This window comes from Sinohyriopsis cumingii, chromosome 13 (genome assembly GCF_028554795.1).
Source record: "Sinohyriopsis cumingii isolate HCF-2022 chromosome 13, ASM2855479v2, whole genome shotgun sequence".
Classification (NCBI taxonomy): Eukaryota; Metazoa; Mollusca; class Bivalvia; order Unionida; family Unionidae; genus Sinohyriopsis; species Sinohyriopsis cumingii.
In genome coordinates, this window is record NC_142973.1 from 6,096,785 (window position 1) to 6,124,293 (window position 27,509).

General features: G+C 35.1%; 1 protein-coding gene across 6 annotated transcripts; it reads right to left on the reverse strand.

Annotated features, from left to right (window-relative positions):
* Positions 1–4,700: 4,700 nt before the first annotated feature.
* Positions 4,701–26,521, reverse strand: LOC149784894 (uncharacterized). 6 transcript variants are annotated; one of them, XM_089978477.1, is made up of 5 exons: positions 26,384–26,451; positions 15,761–15,829; positions 14,447–14,541; positions 8,252–8,433; positions 4,701–5,956 (listed from the first exon to the last, which is right to left on the reverse strand). In XM_089978477.1, exons 4-5 carry the CDS (start codon positions 8,392–8,394, stop codon positions 5,788–5,790), a joined length of 312 nt encoding a protein of 103 aa, XP_089834603.1. In that variant the 5' UTR covers positions 8,395–8,433; positions 14,447–14,541; positions 15,761–15,829; positions 26,384–26,451; the 3' UTR covers positions 4,701–5,787. The 6 variants fall into 6 exon arrangements, with proteins under 6 accessions (XP_089834603.1, XP_089834601.1, XP_089834605.1 ...); XM_089978475.1 differs by lacking the exon at positions 14,447–14,541 and having other exon boundaries at positions 26,384–26,521; XM_089978479.1 differs by lacking the exon at positions 15,761–15,829 and having other exon boundaries at positions 26,384–26,505.
* Between the last annotated feature and the right edge of the window lie 988 nt (positions 26,522–27,509).

Sequence of the window (27,509 nt, forward strand, 5' to 3'; positions counted from 1 at the left end):
AGTCATACAATGAAAACGAGAATACTGCACAAGAATTGCATGGGCTTATCTGGACCAATACGATGCACATGAAGTTAAATGTTGACATGCTGACAATTGCATATTAAACTCCATACATAATATATGAGGGATATATGCAATCTGATATATATTTAAAATTATTTGTAGCTTCATGAGGTCAAGTGTTTCTTTTCATTTGTTCCGTATGATTTATTTTAATATATGGTATGCACATGTCACTTTAATAAAAATTTTACTAACTAACTTACTTACCAGTTTACTTACTTACTAGTATATAAAGACAAAAGGATTGGAAACAATTAAGGACGACTAGTAATTTTTGTTAACTGGTACCATTACAATATACATGTACTAGTATGTATGACACTATTTAACTTCTATGTAGTTAAATACATAATAAGTTTTTAATGAATTGGACCTCTGTAAGTATGTACGTATCATACACAGGTGACTAGTATACCACGTTTCTGAAAATAATACAATACAGGGAGAAAAAAAATGATCTCGTCTCCATTTAGCAGAATAGGTTGTGGCATGCCCATTGTCAGCACTCATCTGCAATCCACTTCCAACTTTCCTAGCAATTGTACCTACCTCGCTGTTTAGAGAAACAATGGCCGTAAATTTGCCACACCAAAGAAAGATGTGACAATAGCATGTGGAATATCCATTGCCATCTTTATTTCCATACTTACCGATTTTAAAATTGCAGGAAGTTAACGTATTTAATTCAACTTCAAAAGTTTCGTAATTGCATCAAGTTTAGTTGTTTGATATAAACTAGATTTGCAGTAAATTGCCGATTGTTGTAAAAGTAACGGTCTCTTAGAAACCGAGCGAAGATCAACGCAAGTCCAGTAATACAACTTGATACCAACTATAAATGCACTATGCAGTTGTTTCCCTTCGGAAAGGACACCACACTAACCAAAATAAGCGCCCGCGTGTGTGTGTGTGTGTGTGTGTGTGTGTGTGTGAGAGAGAGAGAGAGAGAGAGAGACAGAGAGAGAGAGAGAGAGAGAAAGGGAGAAAAAACACACCTAACTGAATTTTTTTTACTTGTGTCCAATTTTTAGATACATGTAACTTTTCGACGAGAAATACAAAACTTGAAAAGCAGCAGCTACAATTCTTTCAGCTCATCACACAATTATTTCATCCCTTTAACATCGACGCATAAAAAGCCTAAAACAATCCGATGACAGACTTTCCTCTTCAGATTTACTCTCGTAATTCCTATATACCTTTCCATGATTAACCAATCTTGTAAGAGCACTACATGGCTTACATTTGTGACATCTCTAACTGGACAGATTCATGACTGATCTAACACTTTCATGTGCAGTGTGACATTATTGAGTATTTGAGCTAGCAATTGCAAACTATGGACATTAAAATGACAACGAAAGTACTTGCTACCATAATATGAATAATCTATACCACCATGTCGGATAATTATGCGCGTCGGGTAATTCTGCGCGTCGGGTAATCCTGCGCAACGATACGTCATTTCTGTAAACATTGAACCACGTGTTATTTTTGTTCAAAAATCCAGTTTGTATCAAGAAAGAACAATCTTACTTTAATTAAAGAAAGTGATATTCATAAAGTGTACAAAAATATCACGCACTTCGACTCAAAATGTATATGAAAATGTGATTTCTAAATGTCAACATGAAGACCCACTCCATGATCTGCTTGAACGGGAAACCCGGAAAATCCGATTTACTATTTATCTTTTAAAAATCATACAAAATAAATACAGTATATAAAAGAGGGAAATGTATCCCTTAAAACAGTACTGCATTTTAATCCAAGTTTCCAATTTTGCAAGAAGTTGTCCCAACATACAAAATCGTCTGCTACCCAACGTGTCAACTTGCCACTAGAACATAAATTCTCGAGAAATTCCCCGGCGTATCGTCTGTTTCTAAATTCTTTAGTGTTTTTTTCCCACCATAAACAAGACGTTGTAAACACATTACATCCTATTCATTATTGTTTCTCTTCCACATAATAGCTTATTGTTGAACTTTACTAACTTTTTTGCAAGATCGGTTTAGTTTACTTAATATCTCTTGCCATTTATTGGCATTTTTACCTTGAATTTTGTAAAACTAGTTATAAACCTGACCTAATTACTCGACTGAACTGCTGACAGAAACAGTCCAAAGTAATGCCTTTCATTTATATAGCCCGGCGGATAAATATTACATATTTTTAAAGCTGTGCGCAGAATAGACCGACATACCGCGAGTCAGGAAAACACGGGGGTGGTATCCCTTGTGTCCAAAATTAATATTATTTTGAACAGAATATTCTGGTGACAATTGCCTCATTTCAAATGGCAAGCATTGCTGTATTTTATTTCGTCAATCGGTCGAATTCGGTATGCCTTTTGCTTCATTATTGGAGACGGAAACCTTAAGTGCGCAGAAATGCCCGAGAGCATTGTAAGGCACGTCTTCAAACTCACGAATCGACCTTGTTTATTTTTTTTTTTTTTATTCCTCTTAATATTTTATTCAATAATTCACATTAAAATAAGAATATTTCTTTTCATATGATGTGCATGCAAATGCATACGATACTGGTACATCACGGTAAATAATTCGATAGGAAATTTCATGCTTATGAGATTTTGTTTCTAAGAAAATCAGGAACATGTCCATACCTACTTCAATCAGGTTCACTTTGCGTATATTAGAGTGACGTCCCTTATCAAGCGTGATGACGTAGGAGGATCCGAATGAACATCGATGTTTAAACTGCGGATAATCAATCAATCTGCTCGCAATTCTTATTTTTTTTTTTTATTATAAAACGACTTTGCTTGATATATAAATTGTCTAAATGTTTTCATAATATTTGTAAACATATATAGCTAAGATACATTTTCAATCTTTATCTAAAAAGAAGTAAAAGCGTGTACATAGCTGCATTCTTTATCTCAGTTTTAACATACGGCTAGCCTAGGCTAGGCTCCCGTTTCCGGCAGTTGAAAACATTTGACTTAACCTATTATCTTTCAGTTTGCTTAGAAATTGTCCTGTTCCAACATAAATGCTCGAAATCAATTTTGAAAAACGTTTTGAATAAATATTAATATGTAATTGCATTAAATATTAAGTTCAAAAGTCAAATTGCAGTCTTTCCTGAAAGGCTGAAAGCCAGTAGTGACGGATTGTAACAATATGGTCTTAAGTGTATGTACTTTATTTAATTTGTACAGATTAAAAGTCAACTTGGATGTGTTTTCGATTTGAATGTTAACAGGTAAAAAGAAGTCCAGATAGTACCATTGCTTTATTAATTAAACTAGTAACTATATGCTCTTTAATCTCCCAATTTGGAATGAGAATGTAATTTTTAAGCATTGATTTTATGACGAAGATGTTTAATTTGGACGCGAAAAAGAAACTGTATAGATACATTCTCTATTTATCCAAACTGTATAGATACATTCTCTATTTATCCAAGAACGCACATCTTCATTTCATATTTGATAAAATTGCTGTTTTTTATTGTTGCCTACCTTGCATTTTTATATCGATTTACGATCATGGTCTTAAAAGGAATCATATAGCAGCGCGTATTAATAAGAGAAGACCGCTTTAAAGGATAGTGCATGTAATTTGAAACATCGGAGATAAAGTATTAGGTGTCAAACATAAATCGTTTGGATTCCCTGTTTCGTTAAATCCATTGATTTTTTTATTCATCATTTCTTGAATAGATTGCTTTAATCAACCTGTAGTCATGCCCTTGATTTTCGATGTTCTTCTAGTAGTTCACAACGTTTTAGACGTTATTGTGTCAAAGTACACGTACGTTCTTCAGTTACAGTATTTCTTCCACGATAACACCAAGGTGACAGCCAAAAAAAAAAAAATCTCAGAACGTAGCGGGTGGACTTATTATCAGAAAAAAGACATTCTTTCTAAATATTTCTTTTTACAAATTTACAAATTTTGTGCAAATACGAGGAAGGGACTTATCATCGGTACGTTAATCCATTTTTCGATGTTAAGATAATTGATCTGATTTAGTGAGATTTTAATGTTAGATTAATTTTGTAGTCAATCTTAATTTCAGACAATATGCTTTAAATCTCGATCTAGTAAAGGGTAAAAGCTTACATGGTTCTTTTTTCAAACATTCATAACGTAGAAGATTTCAATAATCTACTGTATTTAATGAAGAATAGGTTTCCCGGTATATTAGAAGAGCACGTGACAGAAAATGGTAATGTGGAGAGAAACTCACACCTGATTAGTACGCTACCTGTTGAAGAATGAAAGCCGACGTTTAATCTGCCATGTACATCATATTTTGGACCTTACATGGAGTCGAAGCGCTAATAATGTTGTGATATCGTTTATGCTGGCAGACTTCTTATTTTCTGCTCATCAGGCATATATTTCATCAAAAGAACTTAATTCTGGACTTAGACTTAGAATCCAGTGATCTGATTGGCTGATGCTTAAGTCTAACTTAAAATTGGCCAGTCAGGTGGCTTAAGTTGAGACTAAGCCTAATGTTGGTGAAACTGAGGCAAGTTGTATGCATGAAGTTCTGTCTCTGAATGGGATAGTAATAGTCAAGCATTAAACACTATTCTGAGACAAACCAAACTGCACTTAAATTAACAACTGTGTATTTCAAAACATAAAAAAATATTTAATAGTACTGTTTTTAATTAAATAAAATATATATAATATATAGAAATAATAAAAAGTTGCATTTTTGTCTTGAAATGTTTCAGGAATTTATATCCATTATTGAAAATAGGAACATGGAATGTTAAATTCTCTTAATTGGATGTCATCATTTCCTTAATGAGTCAGGAAACATTAGGACACACACACACACACACACACACACAGACAGACAGACAGACAGACATACACACACACACACACACACACACACACACACACACACATATATATATATATATATATATATATATATATATATATATATATATATATATATATATATATATATATATATATATATATATATATATATCACATGTCCTGGAAAAATACAGAGTATAGAACGAATATTTTAGCAAGTAGTCTCTTCCGTCTGCATTAACACGTCTTCTGACTATCCTTACTTATTTGTTTATTTTTGCACCGTATATTAAATGAATCTACAATACTGACCAGTCGGTTTTGTTGCTCGATCGTTAACATACGAATGGAGTTGAGTGATATCATGAAGTTTTGCATGGCAAGTAAAATGACAACGTGTACCTATACTGAATGTTTGAAGCCATTTGAAATTCACACGTAATCCATAGCCGTTTCTTTGTTTACATCAAAGGGTTATGATTTGGGATATTAATCCGCTACCATGCAGTTTGCTCAATTTACAAATTTATCGTTTGGAAAAAGTAAACTAATAACAAACATGTTATTTTTTGGGCAAGGAAGATAACAGGCAAATATCCATGCATCTTGTATTGCCTTCGTTACGTTTATAAACTTCTGTCAATGCTGCGCCAGTGTAATCGAACACGTTCTTTGCACAGGTAATCATATTTGTAATAAATGTTACCTGAGTATCGTAGTGTAGTTAAATGTCTGAGAAAAATCGATATTCAAATTCAGTTTAAAATACGATAGGATTTAAAGGACATATCTTTCGATCATATTAATCCTTTCAAACAAACCATCAAATTGTCTGAAATTTCTCCATATTTCCCTGTGAATAATTTTCTTTTGGATCACTTCTGTGTTCTACAGAACACTAACTTCATGTGATATTTTCTTCTGACACATGTGGAGTCACTAATGTCCTCTCACCATTTAAACTCAGTGAAGTCATCATTCGTTCCATGTATTCCTCCGATTTTCTTATTCTTCTGTTTTCCAAGTTACGCCACCGCATTATTATCTCCGCAAATTTATTTTGATTTATTTTTCTGTGAACAGAAAAGGATCAGATGTAAAAAGAATCAACTTGTGAAAATATAAATATTGGAATAAATAAATCATAATTCTCTCAAGCTCTGCACTAACCACTATTTTGAGTTAGAGGCGGAAAAACACCGTTTTCGTACCTGTTAGTCCGTCCGTCTGGCGAAATTTGCATATTAACTTGCACTTCCTGCAACATTAGGATATGGAAAATATATACCTTATATTCGGACTTACACCGCTCCGGTGGCCTAGTGGTTAGAGAATCAGACTCGGATGCGGGAGTTCGCAGGTTCGAACCCCGGCCGAGTCATGCCAAAGACTTTAAAAAATGGTACTAACAGCTGCCTCACTTGGTGCTCAGCATTAAGAGGTTAGTGTTGGGACTGGTTGGCCTGGGGTCAGGATAAAGTGACTGGGTGGGACATCATGTTACATGTATGCGGCATGGTGCCATAGTGCTAGACATCACTATAAACTGCCACGCTGCAGACATCGTAGCGATATAACTAATATTGTCAAAGTTACATTAAAATTCCACCCACCCACCCACTCACCATGACCCATACACACAGAATCACACACACACACACACACACACACACACACACACAGAATTGTGATTGTAATATACTTCTCGAAGGAAGACAAGAACCTCCATACTAACATTCCGGAGAAGGTTTTTTTTTATATAAAAAACTATAACCCCCATAATTCGGTTCTCTCAGTCCGGGAGTCGGGGTTTGTGTCTATATATTTTCCAAACTCAGGAATAAAGAAATCTAATATTTTGCATGATTTTTCAGACGGATATAAATATCTATTTACACATTATATAGCTGTAATTGAAATGAGACTTTAATGGGAATATTCTTTTAAAATTAAAATCAATCTTTACGTCACTGTTAATATAGTGTATTTTTGGTAAGACGCCAAACAAACAAAAAACGGATGTTTACACAGAAGAGCGCGAAAGTAATGTTAATGCTCAGCATCGATGAAACTCGCGTTACGGATAATCCGAGAGTTTGTGAGTTTTTATATCTACAACACTTGCGCTAGTAATTATCAGAGAGTTGGTGAGTTGTGATATCTGAAACACTCGCATTGGGAATAATCAGAGTTGGTGAGTTCTGATATCTACAACACTCGCGTCTCGCGTTGGGAATATTCATAGTTGGTGAGTTCTGGTATCTACAACTCTCGCACTGGTAATTATCAGAGAGTTGGTGAGTTCTGATATCTACAACAAATAATCTCCTATGTCTATGAACACGTTTAAATATGATCTATTATACTTCAAGATCAGTGATTCTGAAATTAAAAATCATAGGATGCAAAAATCTTCATGTGGAAATAACACAAATCGCCAGTCTAGTCGTGGAAAGGCGTATCATTTGTAAGGTGTACTATAAGTTTCCCTATCTCATTATGTAAACAAATGAATGTGTTCGTACAATTTACTTAATACTGTTTCTGCTTGTCTTAAATCCATTGACATATCCCTTGTAGGTAACTGTAATTGATATAATAAGGACCAGTGCGTGCCGTCGACACTAACAGTGGCCCACTTAACCTAGAATCTGCAACGCATACATTACTATCTACGAGTAAAATAAAGAAGACAAGAGGGTCTGCACCAGAGTACAATACTATTATTGATCTAAATTCTGTTTGTTATTTTTGTACGTTTCGGGTTCAAAATATGCATTACGTTTTGATGCTACCCTCTGTACCCACAAAATATACTGCACTTAGGAATAAGCGATGACAGTGCAGTAAGTGGTACATACCCTCCACAGACGTATACTTAGTGTTTGTGCATACTTGGGTCGGTCTAATGTACCTTTATTAATATTTTAAGTCACCCTGGATTATCATCGTATAAAGCTAGAGTATCTCTTGATACGGCTAAATAAATGAACCCTTGAAGTTTAACGGCCCAGATCATAGAAGTTGGCTTGTTTATATCTCCACATTGCCATATTTTGTTCGTAAAGTAGTCGTGTTATGAAAGTTGTAATTGAAATAATAATTAGGCTTAAAAAGATAAATTAAAGTGATTTCAAGTAATTTGCATTTACGGATGAAACGTGAACGTTTTTACTTTCTTTGAAATAGTCCCAAAATTGTATTTCATGAAATTATTTTCGGCACCATCATCAATACATTTGCATGGGATGGATGTTGGTAGGGACAGAAAAAAAAACAATGGGGCTTCGAGTAATTTTTTATTTTAACAAGAAAAACTCATTTGGTGCCTCTGACGCCCACTACTCAACATCGAGTCTGATACTAACCGTTTCTCCTCAAATTGTCGTTTTTGTTGTAGCAGTTCGTTTCTTCGGAGTTGAGCTTGTTCTTCCCATTGTCGTTCTTGCGCCAAGTCTTCCGGTCGGAGGAGCTGTGTGTTCTCCACTTCCTGCCACAAATGGCTTCCCATTTTCTTCAGCAAAAAGTAACTTATGCTCGCATCATGCAACTAAAACATGCGAAAACAAAGTTATAATAATTAGTCCTAGAGGGCGAAAAATGTTGGACAAATATGGTCAACGTTGCCTGGTTTGTATATTTGTACTCAATTTCTAACAAAATGATTCATTTGATTTATATTTTCAGTCCTGCTACCAGTTTTTTCACCTGAAAAGTATGATCACCTTGTAAAAATTCCTTGAGGAATCTGGCCCACATGCATGGAATTTATGAACTTGAAACTGGAAATGAGTCATTATGTATATATATGCGTTGTGATAATTAGCGCATTTTATTGCGAGTAATGTGTGTTATCACGATCCAAAGGGTATAAATTAATGCTTGCAATATGAGCAAGTCATATAATGTCAAGAAAAATATATCTAATTTCATATTGAAACTAAAGAAAATATAAAGCAATTCTCACGATTTCTGAACATATGCATTGTCTTGAAAATGGTATGCAAACTGGACATGTGGGAAAATTACGAATCATAAATGTGCCATGGCTAGTTGTGGTCCATGCGAAGTGTTACCTGTGCATTATGATGAAAAGTGGCATCGTTCATGTGCATGTACCGGCACTCGAGTTCCCATTCACATAACTTATATTTGCATTTTGTAAATCATTGCTAAATTGCGTGTCTTGATCAAGGAAACTTCGTTGGTTTAAGACTGCCATACATGTGAAACGATTTTACATTATTCAGCCGACTAAGCGATGTTAAAGGTAAACGAAAGTTCTGATTATTTTTTTTTTCTTCATGAAGATGGCCAAATCAGACAGCTCTTTATTAAGTGAAGACTGTTCGAATTTTCGCATGAAGCGTGTTTGATTCATATACCCTGCTCCACAACCACACGCGATTTTAATGAAGCGTGTTTGATTCATATACCCTGCTCCACAACCACACGCGATTTTAATGAAGCGTGTTTGATTCATATACCCTGCTCCACAACCACACGCGATTTTAATGAAGCGTGTTTCATTCATATACCCTGCTCCACAACCACACGCGATTTTAATGAAGCGTGTTTCATTCATATACCCTGCTCCACAACCACACGCGATTTTAATGAAGCGTGTTTCATTCATATACCCTGCTCCACAACCACACGCGATTTTAACGCGCATAGTTTTGCCAAACTTTAAAAGCATGACATATTTGACGGTTTAATAATTGTTTTTCTTTTCATTAAGTATACAAATCATATGGCTAAAATTGTTAGACGATTTTTTAAAAATTTTAATGTCAGTTGAGATAGAATAATGTGTTTTGTTTCTTTTTAATAAATTGTTTGTATATCTTTATTCCCATTTTAAAAAGGTAAGTGTGTGTTTGTCTTTTGATAGATATTCCATACAATGTTTTATTATATATATATATATATATATATATATATATATATATATATATATATATATATATATATATATATATATATATATATATATTTTTTTTTTTTTTTTTCTGTTCAACTTTTATATTTTCTTTAACACAGTATTTCCTAACTAAACGTTCGGAAACTAAAACTAAACTTACAACACATAGATATGATTTTGCTATCATATTTTATTTATGTCAAAAATATGCAAGAAGAGACACATTTTTGCCTTTATTATAATTAATTTAAGTGTTTACATACAGCTTCTGCATGGTCCCAAATGTACAAGAAAGAAAAGGCCGTCATAGTAAGTAACTCAGTTTGATTGTTTGTCTATAATATCTGACATTGCTTCTTTGAAAATTGTTTGGTGATGCGTGTAGCAATATGTATTGTGTTGGGACTCTTTTATATGTTATGTATAGTGTTGGGACTTCTGTATTATGATATGTATAGTATCATGCCACCGGAGTCAATAAATCCTTTCACCCACTAGCATTTACGCCACTTAATGCAATCATAACGGGACAAATTTCTTTAGCCTCGATTTATGGCATGAATATTTTAAAGTCAAGTATATTTGTATGCAAAACGTTAACCTGCTTCATTGATCTAATCGATGGATTTGCTTCAAGGATACATTCTGGTGAATCTTAAATATATAACCTGTTCTATATACATCTTATGAGTACAATATATATATATATATATATATATATATATATATATATATATATATATATATATATATATATATATATATATATATATATATATATATATAGAGAGAGAGAGAGAGAGAGAGAGAGAGAGAGAGAGAGAGAATATATGAACAGAAACTAGTAAATGATATTGTCTTGTTGAAAAGGGGCATATGATAAAGGATATAAACTAGAATATGAATGCTGCATAGTTTTGACAATCACGTTGTATAAGAAACATAAAAGTTGAGCATTTACTTCAAGTCTTCCTTATTGTTACAAATTTGTATTCAGTGATTGAACCTTTCAGGACAATAAAACATTTATCGTTTTCCTTCACTTCAATGTGTCACCAAAGGACAAAATTAAAAACAAATACTCATAGGAAGTATTTAACAATTAGATATAGGAAAAAATGCATCTGAAGGCCATACGAGGAAAAGTTAACTCAAAGAACTTACCTTTAACAAAGGGCCTTGTTATAATGGTTCTACACGTATATCTTGGGCGTGTCACCAAAGCGGGAGAGTTAATACATACAACTGTTTTTGTCAACATTTACACATGTTCTATTATTATTATGTTATGCCCTCATTGCTGGTTCAGTAGGAAACCACAGACGCCCTTCATTTTATTGGAATGATTAACGGTTGTTAGCATGTACCCGTATAAAATTCACCACTATGAAAATGTGAGCGCCTTTAAGCTTTCGTTTAACATCAAATAGATCAGCCAATATTCATCCCGAATAATACAAGAATGTAAGCTTGATTTACAGTATCTTTTTTCTTTTTCTCTGATTAATAATGGCTTGCAAATGCCGATGTACGTCTGACAATTTGTGAGTGTATACGTTTTCGTCACTACTTGCTTGTCAAGACTTAACCTGCATTGTAAGAAGTTTAATTGTGCTCAGTCAAGGTGACGGCTTGGTCAAGGGTATTAATTTACACACTTATGACGGGCTTGGGCAAGGTTATTAATTTACACACTTATGGTTACCTGATAAAACTCGCTTAATTTCACTAGATGAATATAACTAATATTTACTGTATGTATGTATGTATGTATGTATGTATGTATGTATGTATGTATGTATGTATGTAGGCATGAATGTGTGTATGTATGTACGTACGTACGTATGTATGTATGTATGCATGTATGTATGCATGTATGCATGAATGTATGTATCTATGTATGTATCTATGCATGTATCTATATATGTATGTTTATTGGTTGGTTGGCATACAGGTATGTACATGAAGAGAGAGGTTCTTGTTTCCCGCAGGGAGCCCAAGTGAAGAATCAAACCGTTACCTGTTTTTGAACTATTGTTAACTTTCAAATCGGGCGTCGTTATAGATATTATCCCTTCTTAAGATCTATAACTACACAATGTAGGTTTTAGTTCTGCTAATGGAGAGTGCATTTTGGATGGAAAGAATTTACCTATAAACGTGATCGATTGTCCTAACTATTATATTCACAGACTGACGATAACAGTCAAATCTTTTATTTTTGGTCCGCGCTCTTGTAAATCTGATATTTCTTTGAAGGACTAATTGTTACATACTTAAGCCAGTTATTTAAATAATGGCAAACAAATTATGTAGCCATGGGACTCAATGTATACCAAAGGAATGTATTCTGAACGAGCTTATATGAATCCTACTATGTAAACTGTGAGCAATAAATACATCGTCAAAAGTCCGCTGGTTTCTTTTTCATTTTATTTTATACGCCAAATTTGTGATACTGAACAAATTTAGAAAAATAAAAAAGGCTAGTATGGTCACACGCGGGAAAGGACACTTTATGAAGACCGCTCCGTTGGCCTAAGTGGTTAGAGCGCCCGCCTTGGATGTGGGAGGTCGGGAGTTAGAACCCTGGCCGAATCATACCGAAGACTTATAAAAATGGCACTTGCAGCTAAGTAGCTTTGCGCATGGTAATAAGATGCTAGTGTTAGGACTGGTTGCCCTGGTGTCAGGATATTGTGACTGGATGGGACATGATGCTACATCTCTGCGGCATGATGCCCAAGTGCCAGTACTATAAACTGCCACACTGCAGAGATCGTAGAGGTATGACTGAAAAATTGCTGGAGCTACGTTCAAAATCCAAATCTCTCTCTCTCTCTCTCTCTCACACACACACACACACACAAACACACACGCACACACACACACACACACACACACACACACACACATCAAAAGTTGCATGTTTTTTTCTTCATTTTATTTTATACACTAAATATATGATACTGAACAAAGTTAGGAAAACGGCCGGACTAAAATTTTGAGAACAGTGTAATGTAAAACTACTTTCCTGCTCTTCATTCTGATTTACCCAATCTTGTTCATTCAGTGTCATTTGACCCATTGTCTAGATTGCTTCTCTTCGACACTGCACTTTTCTTGATAAATGATTCATGTTTGAACGAATTTTTTCATGCTAGTACGGTTACTTCCGTTTATTGAGGAAGCTAATTCAAATTTCCGATTTCATCTTTCTTCATATCAGGATGCACACTGTTTTTTTTTCTTCAGGATCACTGCTTGTCACATGGATATTGTTTTACAAAGCGAAGAGGCCAAACAGTCCAAAAATAATACAGATAATGTGTTGGTTGATGTGCGCTTTCTTGCGCTACAAGTAGTTGCATAGTTATTCACACGTAAGGGCCAAAACAAACGAAAATGGGAAAAACTAATATATTCCTAATTGCTGATACATTAAAAGCTGAACGAATAATTAAAATTTGTGAAATGTTTACAGGTTGAAGATCATAGACTCCTCTAACAAAATACACAAAGAAAACTGTTAGTTGATGAGCGAATCTTTTCACTAAAACACAATTATTGACATAACATAGGTTTGCCGTAATATAAAGCCTCCGCGAGCCGATTTACGGCAGATTGTATCCCAGAGTGCATAGGGCTACGATACAAGTATGTCAAAAGTAACATTATCTGTCCTCGGCCTGTCTGCAGCTATTTTAGCCCAAAAAACTATAGTCAGTGGTCAAAAGTGAGATCATATCGATTGCGTCATAACGTAATGATCATTTATAAAGAGCTGCATTGATTTTTACAAAAGCATGACGATTTAAAACCACAAGTCAGTCGGATTAAACTGGTGATCTCCGACATAACAGAGATCTGACAGACAGGAATTAAGGTTTATGTTCGGATGACCTTTGCAATTGTCAGTCAACTTTTAGTAGCCTATCAGACAGTGCGTGGCATTTTGAGTTAGGGAAAGTTATATCAATTATTTTTCTAAAATGTAATACTAAAATAGTTTTACTAAAGTATTTTCAGCCCTCGTTGTTGAATGATGTGCACCTTAAATGTCATCAAAAAGCTTCCAGACGAATTTTGTTTTTATCGCTATGGACTTTTACAATGGTGGCCAGGTTCTAAATTGATTCAAGAAGAGAGGACGTCGGGTCTATCGTAGTACATAACTGGATACTACGAATCTGTTTTCAACGCACGCTGCTTTCACTGTGACGTCAAAGTGCGCTTCATTTAGTCTGGTTTGCACTGGATCACGCCTTTAGGTTGACCTCATCCAAATATGTCTACGTAATTTAGCATTGTAATTTTCGAGGCGTGTAAATAATAACCTTCCAAGCGAACACAGATGTACGAGGGTTAAAATGAAATGAAAATCGCCAATTAAAGGTACGTGTGATCAAATTCTAAAAAATGACACCCATTATTTAAATAGTCGGTTCTGAAAGTTTTTACTTGAGTTAGTGTGTACACGATCTATTGCTTGGTTGATTCGGCACACACTCATGAGAAAGTGATCTTTATAAATGAAATCTATAAAAGCAATCAAATTATTATCGAAGGGAACTTTCTGACACGATGTTAGTTCCAGTACCTGTTGTAATATGTACAAGTATCGGAAAATGGAACTCACCTATCACTCTTGCCTCTCTTCAGATTGCTTGAATGTACAATGAGATTTCTAGACTGCTCTCTGTTTCATAAGGCTGTGTTCATTGGCTTAATGTTCTGAAACATGGAACCAAAATGCCCATAGTACGCATAGACGACCTGCAGGATTAATATCAGGCGCCGTATCGGACAAAAGCTGGTCCAATCAGAACGTTGCCGTTGAAAGTTTAACGGTATATGCTTAGAATTCCAATTTCACGTGTTGTATCAAAAATGCTTGTCCTTAAAGTTCCATTTTCTTTGTCGAGGTTTTAGATTGTGTCGTTTGAATCGCACGGCGGTGGTTGACATCAATACTCATTGCCATACGTCGAGAATTCTTAATTTACGTATTGGTTCAAAGAGTTTGTGTTGAAAATTCCATTTCATATGTTGAGTAATTAGATTTCATCTGTTGAATTACACTGCGCTGGTTGAAAATTCGAATTCCAATGTGGAGTTTTTAAACTGTATCTTATGAACTACGTGGCGGTTGTTGAAATTTTCATGTACTACGTTGAGAGTTTCAATTTAACATGTTGAATCACATTGGTTATCCTGAAAGTTCCATTTCGTATGTTGAGTTTTCAGATTGTATCTGTTGAATTACACAGCGGTGGTTGAACATTTTTTTTTGTGCTTGTCAAAATTGTTATATTTATATGGTGAAATGATGTGTTGGTTTTAAAAGTAACATTACACAATGTCCACTTTAACAATTCACAATAATATCGAGTATCAAGATTCATCATTCGTGTATTTAATTATGAGGCGCCATTATATTTTATGCATTTACTGTCTGAAAGTTACCATTCACAGGTCGAGAACTAATATGAGTTTCTGCGCTAGAGGTCGTTCTCTTGAACGGACTGCGTTATTTTAAACAAGGAGGCTGCTTCTCGTTGCTTTGAAATTCAACAGATGAAATCTAAATACTTCCCATATGAAATGGAAATTTTATAACAAACAGTTATATACAACGTTTGAATTAGGGATTCTCGACATATGATATTGAAATTTCAACCACCGCTGTGTAATTCAAAATATACACTGTCAAATGTCGACATAGGAAATAGAACTTTAAACCACCACTGTATAATTCAACATATAAAATCTAAAATCTCGATCTAGAAAATGAAACTTTAAGGACATGCAGGTTGATCCAACACGTGATATTGGATTTCTCGACATACGACATCGAAATTTCAACTGCAACTTTCTCTTTGGACCAGCTTTTGTCCGCTACGGCTCCTCATACATTAACGGGTATATTAGTGTCACTGAAATTTAATCTTACCGTAACGAGACGGATGGCGATTGAATTGACATCCACGAGGACACCACTGCTGCAGTTCATGTTTCAGACCTGATTTGAGTCATAAATAGAAAGAAGGAAATACAGTGACCGTATATAGAGTTAACTGTTTAAAACGTACATCGACACATATAATTTTTTTTAGCAACTTTTCAAAAGAAGATCTGAATATGAAGCAATAGATTGACACCTGTTACGGTTATGGGTTTGATCACAAGTAGTCAGGTCACAACTACGTTGAGACAATAAGAAGCGTCTACAGTCTGCATCATGAAATTATGGCAGAACGAGGTCTGTATAGTTTAAAGTCTCTATTAATACGTACTAGTCGATAAACTTCAAAAGATATTTAAAAAATTGTCGCACGAAGCAATGAGCAAGAAGGGTTTACCGCATGTCATATACGATCTTTGATGTTTATTTGTAAATAATTGCCAGTTTGTCTCACATGATGTTTATTTGTAAATAATTGCCAGTTTGTCTCACATGATGTTTATTTGTAAATAATAGCCAGTTTGTCTCACATGGCCGTTGTATCAGCACTAACAATGGTTAAAATCTTATTACGCGACGCAGACAAGTAGCTGTTATTAATTTACAACACCAAAATTGAAATACTTTTCTGCTCGTGCATCCTACCTGTGTACTTGGACGATATTTGTAACCAGTTGTTGAAGAATGGTTTTGTTATTTATTGCTTGAAATTCACTATTGTTTTTAAAAATAATTATTTGTTGTTATAATAATTTAACTTATGTTTTTCAGAATTCATGAAGTCATGAAGCCTAAAAATCGATTAGCGTGTGACTCCCTTATAAGGCGATCCAATTACAAACTGTACAGACCCAGATCTGCCGGCGCATTAAGCGCCGGCAGATCTGGGTCTGTGCAGTTGTTAGGAGTAATCAGTAGAACAAACAAGATCCTAATCTGCTGGCGCATTATGCTACGGCAGACCAGGATCTTTGATGTGTGCAGTTTGGCTCTATTTATAAACGAGTATATCCGGTACACACTTTGCTTCACAATACACGCGTGTCTAAAAAGAGGACCGTGTACATATTATGAAATATTTTGTAAGAAACTATGTACGCTCATGTAGTAGCCGCTTTAGGTTTTGATTTATTAGATTTGTTTGCGGATGGACTGAACAAGCTGTTTTAGTCCATTTGAATGCAGAGATGATCAAGTTAACGATGTGGACGAGTTCACTGAGTCACAAAGGAAACTTTCAGAGAAGCAAGGAATGATCGTGATATTCGCATATGAACGTGGGAGACGCAGTAATTTATATACCATTCTGATCATTCAAACTTTTATTTAGGATAAATATTCTAAACGTTTCGCAAATCGAATGTTTCATACAATGATCAGTCGTCTCCAGGGTTGTTACTGTGTTTAGGCTCGAATAAACAGTAGCAAAAGAAAGAGTGAAAACAATAAGCTTTGAAAAATTTAACACATAATTTATTTCCATGAGGAAAACACTGTAAAGAGTAAATAAATAAGAATCTAATCCAAGAATAATCCGCGAATTACATTTTAGAAGTCCTAGTATTGAAATGTTCTAATGAATTCAAGTTTGAGTCTCGACGAAGAATCCATGATGGAAGGTGATGACGTATACTCTAGTCAGTATAGCATTGATGTGTTTACATTTCTTTATGAACCACATAAAATAATATTCCGGTGTTTGAATTCCGAATAAAAGTTAGAGAAATGTCTTCGTCCAAGAATTTTGTATGAGCACTCAAATATTTCCAGGAAAAAGAATTATCTTTTAGAATCCAAATAATTTGAATGAAAATTGAAATATAACTCCAACTGGTCGAAAACACACACTTTCCAGTGTAAAAGCCCAACTCTCTATAGACATCGACATAAAGCCTGAATACTGCGCAATTTTGGTCCATATCTCTTCTCGGTGAAACCATGGTAGCCGATCCAGGTTGATCCGATGGTAGGATTCAAACCCGCATCGATTCAGTCGCAAACCTGGCATGCTAATAATTACAACACCGCGACATCCTTTTATTAGTCCAACCCAATGTTTCTTTTCTATACAAAATTCAAGTATTTATCGTTTTCATATACTCAATGAATAAACAGCGGCAAACTTTCTTCGGACACCGTAATTCCTGACGACTCTATTTAGACACAGATTTCAATGGTACCAACATAAAAAGTGTTCTCTGCACACACAAAGTATATCCTATTTAAATATAATTTATTTCACTTGGTGAAAAGAAATAACAGTGCGTCTGATATTTATTTTGTCAACCTTTCCTTGCGAAACAGAACTGTCAGTACACCTGCTATGAAGACATTTCCAATAAGGAAATAGCAAATACCTAAACGAAAATGACGTCACTTGATAAACAACGCATCTTTGATACTGTTTGAAATTTATTTAGAGTCAATAAAATGGGATAAAACACCATTTGGAGTCATTCGGTTATTTAATTTACGTTTTAAGGGCACTAGTCGCTGTGTATGCAAGGCATCCAAAGATATCCTAACGTTAATAAATATAGTTCTGAAACGTGTGACCTTTAAAGATGGCGAATTTGACAAGAATCAAACATTGCTTATAATGATATAATGGGCTTTAGATTTGCTGGGGTTATACATTACTGTTGATTGCCATGAAATTACCAATTTGGCAGAAATTGTATAATTTCTTCTAAAGACTAGGAATTATAGCAGCTGTATACAGTAAACCCAAAATAATAAGAAATTCAGGAGACAGTGATGTGATGCGATGTGATGTGATTGGGATTTTTAACGTAGCTTTAACAATTTTTCAGTCATATCGCTCCGATTTCTGCAATGTAGCAGTTTATAGTGATATCTATCACTGAGGCATCGTGCCGCAGACATGTAGCATGATGTCCGGCCCGGTCACATTATCCTGACACCAGGCCGACCAGTCCTAACACTAACCTCTTAATGCTGAGCGCCAAGCGAGGCAACTGTTAGTACCATTTTTGTGAGTCTTTGGTATGACTCGGCCGGGGATCGAACCCACTACCTCCCGCATCCGAGGTTGATGCTATAACCACTAGGCCACCGGAGCGGTAGATCAGGAGACAGTAGTCACGTAAATCTATTGTTGATAGTATATCTGGACACAATCAGAAATCCTTTTGCTGTTTTATGTAGTCTACAGGCACAAAGACGTTTAAAACGGATTGAAATATTTCTTTTCCCTTTTTTATGTCCAGTCCACAGGTCATACAGTAGCGTACTAACGGGGGGGGGGGGGGGGGGCAGGCGCCAGAGCTTTTAGGGTAACAAAACCCATTTGGGCCATCATCTTTGCCATAGGCGCCATTTACCCTTAATATGCCACTGAGGTCATAATAAACGAAAGATAGAAGACTTTAATTCTATATAATGGGCAGTAAGCAGAAAAGTCAGCTAACAATTCCGACGTTATTAGCAACAAATAAAGAAGAAATGATTCTAGACATTTTGACTCAAAGCAGAATACAAAGTGAGGTCCAACGATTTAATTTAGATAATAATGAAACCTTATAAGTAAATAAATATTGGTTCTATTTTTGTACCTCTCTACTTTTTACTGAATCATGCGAAAAATAAAAGAAACGTTTTCAGACGGCCATCTCGCTTCAAGAATGAGTGAATAGAAAGCATTATATTTACATAGAAACGATATAGCTTTTGAAACAAGTGTTTCCTTTTGTTGGATCCATTCAACAGCAAAGCTACATTAAAGACGGCACATATTAAGTGAAATACATTAGCACTATTGAATCTATGAGTTGTACACTGACGATAACAAAACAGACCAGGAATGATACGTCATGTACAGAGCTATTATGTTATGACGGATATCTGTTACTACGAAAAGCTATGAGGCGCCGTAGCGGACAAAAGCTGGCAAAATCAGAACATTGCCGTCGAAATTTTAATGTCATATGTTCAGAATTCTAATTTCACGTGCTGTATCAAAAATTTTTGTCCTTAAAGTTCAATTTTCTAGGTCGAGATTTTAGATTGTATCTATTGAATTAAACAGTACTGGTTGAAACTTATATTTTCGTCGTCGAGGTTTTAGATTGTGTCGTTTGAATCGCACGGCGGTGGTTGAAATTTCAATGTCATACGTCGAGAATTCCTAATTTACGTAAAGGTTCAAAGAGTGTATGATGAAAGTCCTATTTGATATGTTGAGTATTTAGATTTCATTTGTTGAATTACACAACGCTGGTTGAAATTTCGATGTTCAGTGTCGAGGTTTTAGACTGTATCTTCTGAATTATACGGCTGTTGTTGAAATTTTATTGTCATATGTCGAGAGTTTCAGTTTAACATGTTGAATCACATTGATTGTGCTGAACGTTCCATTTCTTATGGTGAGATTTTAGATTGTATTTGTTGAATAACAAAACGGTGGTTGGACATTTGATTGTGCTTGTCAGAATTGCAATTTTTATATGGTGAAATGATGTGTTGGTGTTAAAAGTAACATTACGCACTGTCCACTTTAACAATTCAAAATAATATCGAGTATTAAGATACACCATTCGTGTATTGAATTATGAGGCACAATTACATTTCATTCATTTACAATTTGAACGTTACCATTCACATGTCGAGAATTACTATTAATTTTTTCGCTAGAGGTCGGTCTGGTGAACGGACCGCGTTATTTTTAAATAAGGAGGCTGTTTCTCGTTGCTATGAATTCAACAGATGAAATTTAAATACTCGCCCTATGAACGGAACTTTCATCACAAACAGTTACATTCAGGTTGTGAATTAGAGATTCTCGACATATCATATTGAAATTTCAACCATCGCTGTGTAATTCAAAATATACACTTTAAAACGTCGACATAGGAAATAGAACTTTAAACCACCACTGTATAATTCAATATATAAAATCTAAAATCTCGATCTAGAAAATGGAACTTTAAGGACATGCGATTTGATCAACACGTGACATTGAATTTCTCGACATACTACATCGAAATTTCAACTGCAGCTTTCTCATTTGACCAGCTTTTGTCCGCTACGACTCCTCATACAAAGCAGCAAAGGTAAAAAGCGCAGAAAATGTCTCCATTTTGTGCCGTGCAAAGAAGGCGATAAAAGTTGCATTCGTTATATGTTCGGATAAAATATTAAGCATAGATCGTATTGGGTTTTGGCTAAAATCAAAATTTGTCCTCAGTACGTTTGTTCTTGATATTTGTACACACGGATCTAGAAGACGGTGTTTCTACTTTTGCTTTGTTTTTAATAGTTGATGAACTCAACAGGCTGACATTCGTGTTAAAGCAGGCAGTAAGTTACCTTAAAATGCATCGGGGGTTATTGATATAAAAATTAATTATACATTTCATAGTGTGATATTGAAATATCCCAGCGGAAGATAAATGATATCGCCAGTGGCGATACCACTTTCGAACTATTTTCTTTTTTCCATTTAGGAAGTATATTTGCCTTTATGTGTATTGCTACAACCCGTATTTCATTTTAAGACCTATTTTATTTTCTCCTTCTGCTCCCCCACCCCCACCTTGCCATATCCGGATGTACAGATTTTTATCTGTGTCAGCTGTTCACCTTCTAATGTTATTTATGTAATCAATGATGTGTCATCAAGAACAACATAAACACGAACACCAACCAGCAAAAGTTAGATTGCAAGTAATAACTTCTTTGTAATTAGTTTTCAACACGAATCATACAAACCATGTTCTTTCTTAATTTTGTGAGTCTGTGTGTGTGAATTGTATTTTTAACGTAGTTTTAACAATTTTTAAGTCATTTCGTTACGATGTCGCACCAAGTCACATTAACCTGACACCAGGCCGACCAGTCCTAACACTAACCTCTTAATGCCGAGCGCATAGCGAGGCAAGTGTTTGTACCATTTTTTAAAAGTCTTTTGTATGACTCGGCCGGGGTTTGAACCCACGACCTCCCCGCGTCCGAAGTGGACGCTCTAACCACTAGGCCACCGGAGCGGTTCTTAATTTTGTGATTAGTGAGTTATGTATCAACTGTGTAACGAAAAGTATGTATGTATGTGTGTGTGTGTGTGTGTGTGTGTGTGTGTGTGTGTGTGTGACCAGTATAGAAGGATGAATATAATTGGGTGAATACTACGGTAAGGTGAAGGTTGGAGAAATGCCTATGTTTAAAACGCATGCAAATGTTACAGTTACCAAAATGGATAATTCTTGCAAGAGACCTCACATAGTTGTTCCCTCGTGTTGGACAGTTTTGAGTTCTAAACCTACCTGTAATATGTGTTGTAATATGTGCACAAACTTGTTTTAATCTAGGCCATATGCAAAGATCTATATCACATCGGGTGAAAACTTGTCGCGTCTAAGTTTGGTGCTGAAAATTACCCAATTTAGGAAGGAAACGACAGGAAATTTAGTTTTGGAAAATCGATTAATATCCGTCAGCCAAGGCTACTAATGAAGGTCTATTAGCCAGTGATATTGCTATGAATGACATTCCGTTATTTCCTTAAACGGTTAAATCAAAATATTGACTAAAGATTGTATATTACAATACGAGGCGAACCATTCGGTAGGAGTCAGTCAAGATAGAAGTCGAAATGAACTGTTTATACAGTTTGGATACCTTTGCTATTACTATGACCAGGTGCATATACAAATATCTCGAGTCATATACAAATATCTCGAGTCATATACAAATATCTCGAGTCATATACGTCCAATTGTACAGAAACAAATAAACTACTTCTATCGATGTACCGTGAAACAAAAACAACACCACTACCACAATCGCCACCAAGAAAGATAACCACAGCAACATTCGCCTGCTATTAAATCGCATCTCCGAGCAAAAATCAGTCGTGTATTTATAATTGATTCGAAAAAAATCCAGTATACTTTATGACATGACCTACAAGTTTTGTGTTTTGTCTCTTTGATATAAGTTGATGATTTCTGCAACCTATAATTTAGCCTGCACGTGGGTGGATATGGTGTTGATGTGGGGAAGGGGCTGTGTTTTGTAGACATATTCTGGGAGTTTACCCGCCCTGTATCCGAAAGGGCTCCATGTCGATGCAGTCTGATTTTTTCTCCATTCACGTGATTATAATTTGCTTGAAATGATAGCAATCGCATGCATCAAGCACTGTTTATAACGGTCAGTTTCTTAACGTAGAATACTAATATTAGCAACAAGAAATATATGGGATCAAATAAAAGCCGCACGGAATTGGTAAACAGAAGTAGAAAACAAATATGGAAATATTGCTGACGTCAAAGATAAAAGATTGCATATATGTCTAATACAAATGCATTCCTGGTTATGCGTGTGCTTTATTTTTGTCTTTCGGAAAGCAATCGTTTACATTATTTTCTAGATTATAATAAATGAAAGACGACTTCAATTCCATCTAACGGTATTGAGCAGAAACGACAGCTGTTTATTCTTACTTTACGAGCACCAAATAAAGAAAAAAAAATCATTTCTATACATTTATACTTAGAAAAGAAGAAAAAAAGGAAATCTTACAATTTAATTAAAGTGACAATGAACGTCATCAGTAAACTTACCTAACTTGTCATTGGTTCTTTTTTTTTGTATCTATCCACTGTTTAAAGAATCATGCTAAAATTTAAAGAAACGTCTTGAGAGAGCCATCTACTCCCTTGATAAACGATCGAATAGAATGCTTCATATTTATACAGAAAGGTGTTAACATCTGAACAAGTCTTTCCGTTTTTTGGATACAACCAACAGTAAAACTACATTAAATATGGCACATGATACATTTACACTTTACCTACTGGGTCTCGCATTTGTACACTTTCGTTAACAAAACAGCCCGGAAATTATATGTCAAGTAGAAATCTATTTTTGTTTTGACTGGAAGCTGCAAATATGGTAATGTAAACAGTCCAGAAGATGTCTTTTGTTTGCCGTGCAAAGAAGGCGATAAAAGTGGCACGTCACTGATAATATCGAGTTAAACTGAGTAGCTATCTCGATAAAATATTGTTAAAAATAGATTCCAGAAAGATTGTGTTGAATTAGTATTGATGGATAGAAAAGCAGAACTTTCAGTATTTAAAGGGCTTGCCCATTCTAATGGCATAATCAGCATGCACGTGTATAACAGGTTGTCCATTTGTCAAGTTGGTTTTCTGTGCTTTCTAAAGTTAGCTATTAGCTATACGTGTATCGTATATCAAACGATAAGGAAAAATATGCATGTTCTCTTTCTGTCTCTGTCTCTGTCTGTCTCTATCTATCTATCTATCTAGCTATATATATATATATATATATATATATATATATATATATATATATATATATATATATATATATACGGGTGAATACTAGTGTAGGTTGATAATTAGACAAATGCCATTGACTTAAAGTCATGCAAAGTTCAGAGTTACATTAGTGGAAAAATTCTGAAGGAGACCTCACTAAGGGGTATATCGTTTTTAACCAGCTTTAGCTCTAAAATTTGCACTGCACCAGAATCAATGCTGAAATATGTTCATCACAATTGGTTTGAATCGATCCCAAATGCAATGATCTTAAACCCCCCCCCCCACATTTTTGAAGAAAAAAGGCTGACAAACTTGTGGACATTTATACGGAAATGTAAATAGTCCATTTTAGAAAAGAAAGGGTGTTCAAGTTTTGGAAAATCAATTAATATCCGTCAGCATAACATATTACTGAAGCACTCTGCATATGGTAGCTGGCGATTAACTAATCAATATATACAAACTCTACACCAACCAGTTCAACTGACCAACTAATACATATATACAAACTCTACACCAACCAGTTCAACTGACCAACTAATCAGTATATACAAACTCTACACCAACCAGTTCAACTGACCAACTAATCAGTATATACAAACTCTACACCAACCAGTTCAACTGACCAACTAATCAATATATACAAACTCTACACCAACCAGTTCAACTGACCAACTAATACATATATACAAACTCTACACCAACCAGTTCAACTGACCAACTAATCAGTATATACAAACTCTACACCAACCAGTTCAACTGACCAACTAATCAGTATATACAAACTCTACACCAACCAGTTCAACTGACCAACTAATCAATATATACAAACTCTACACCAACCAGTTCAACTGACCAACTAATGCATATATACAAACTCTACACCAACCAGTTCAACTGACCAACTAATCAATATATACAAACTCTACACCAACCAGTTCAACTGACCAACTAATCAATATATACAAACTCTACACCAACCAGTTCAACTGACCATATGCATATTAAGGGTCTAAGAAATAGGACAGTACACTGGACCACTTTAATTTTTTCGTTGCGACAACTTGCTAAAGTTAAAAATATATATGCATTAATTTTAATTTTGAAATAAGTAAACGTTTTAGTAAAAATGCATTAGCATGTGTTTGTGTAAAACGCAAAATTGCCTTTGCTCAATGGAGCGCTTCATTTGTCAATTTCTTCAATTTCGGAGGTGAATAGTTCTTGCACATTTTCAATCTCTTCGATTTCGTAAGTAAGTAGTTTTCGTATCTATTCGGCAATCCCATGCTGCCTAAATCGAAGTGATATGCTAAGTAAAATTAAAAATAAAAAGAAAGAAAAAAAGGAAAAAAAACACATACACAGGAACTTTGAAGTTTGCTAATGAAGACATATTAACCAGTGATAATTCTATCTGTAACAATCGGTTATTGACTCGAAATGTAGAGTCAAAGTATTGATTAATTATAGACTGCAATACGGTTCAAAGTCATGCAGTAAGAGTCGGTCGAGTTTTAAACGCAAAATGAAATTTTCCGTGTTCCTTGGTTTAAATAGAAGCAAAGATCAAAACTGTTCTAAATAAGGAATACAAAATTAAGAAAAACAAAAGGATTCAGTTTAGAATGATGAAGATCCAAAACCAAAATAACAGAGTTGAAATGTAGGGACTATACGCTGGCTAAGATGATTCCAGTAAACCAGGTACTTGTTTCCTGCTTTGCTCATTTCAGGGCGAGGTTCACCTGGGTGTCATTTACACATTAGAAAGCTAAACATCGTCATTCAGATCAATCTCATTTACTCAACATAAGGGCTAGTCGTCGGATAATTTACATTAAAATTTCCAAATAATTTAAGTCATCGCCGAGAGGTTCAGTCGGTGTATGCATCTAACGTCGCGTTCATGTACCGTGTCCATTCAGTTACTGATTTTACACTTAATGAACTATTTTCAGCTATATATATGTAGACGGTGAAGGTTAGTATGCAGTCATAACGTGAAATAAATTATTGTGCTTTTGGAAAAATTGAATAAGGAAAACACAAACTATACATACTACTACTACTACTACTACTACTACTACTAATAATAATAATAAAAAAAAAACATGTAAAAGAGTTACGGAATATTTATTGGGGCAAATGTTAGTGCAGAAGTTGCATACATTTGATAACTAATGCATGTGTGTGTATGCGTGCAAGCGTGTGTGCGTGCGTGGTTATTTCTGTGTGTGTTTATATAATTGCTAATGGTTACTTGTCAGTATCAACAGAAGAACGATCAGTACAAACTTACCCGTGTCAGCTCTTTTCCTCGCATTTTATTTTCTGGGTGATACACTTTACTCTTTCAACCGTCGAATGATAACTACGGTATTTTAAGTCAGCCTTCAGTATATAAATACATAAAAGATCGATACTACCTGGTTCTGGAGACTATCCAATCAACGTATTTACTACGCAATGCACAAGGTAAATAAACACAATGGTACCTGGGGAGGTATATTTGTTATGTAGTCAATTTTCGATAAATCAACCCTTCAGACAATAGTAGTTAGAGCGCCTTGAAATAACAGTACGACAGCCATTGCGAAATGCTAATAATGATTTGCATCATTGACAAGGTCCCTGGCTGATAAATTAATGCCATACTGTAATGCAAACCAAAATTATTTGGCTGAACTTCAAGCACATATTGAGTTTGATCACGAACCTCTCTTTAATTGATGTAGGGGTCCAGTTGGCTGAGTAGTCTAGGACGCTCGCTTTTGACGATCACTGCCATCTCACATCTGTCCGTGTGGGTTCGAGTCTCGGGCTCTGCCAATGTGGGTATGTGAGAAAGTTTGCCAGTAGCTTCCTGTGCATCGGTGGCTCTTACCGAGATTTTCCCGGGTTATTCCTCCATTAGGTATACTGGCTGCCATGTATGGTCCATCTTGCGCTGATAAAAATGGCGTTAAAACCCCAAAACAACAACATAAATCATGTAATGTTGATCTCATAGCGATGAATTTTTGTTGTCCCTAATATCCTCAGAAACTGGAAATAGCATAGTGCCAGTGCCTGAAATTTAAAAAAAAGATTATGTCCCATGTTTCAGTTTGGTGGCCCTTGTTTCAATGGTGTTGTCGTTTGAAGCCTGTAGGTCAACTATAAGAGGTGAGAAGAACTTGGCTACATATTATTTTACTCTGTTTTGAACTTAGACTATATTAGAATTTCAGTTTTAACAATAATGTATGATTCCATACAAGCGTTATGCATTATTTATGTAATCTCTTTCCATCTCAGACGTCTCATTCGCAATTCGTGAATCTTGCAGTACATGGATTGTCAGTCCTTAGTCCATTGTTTATGTGCTTCCGTTATTATTTTTGCCAGTTACTAATAGAGGTAACTTCATTCATGCACGTCCGCTT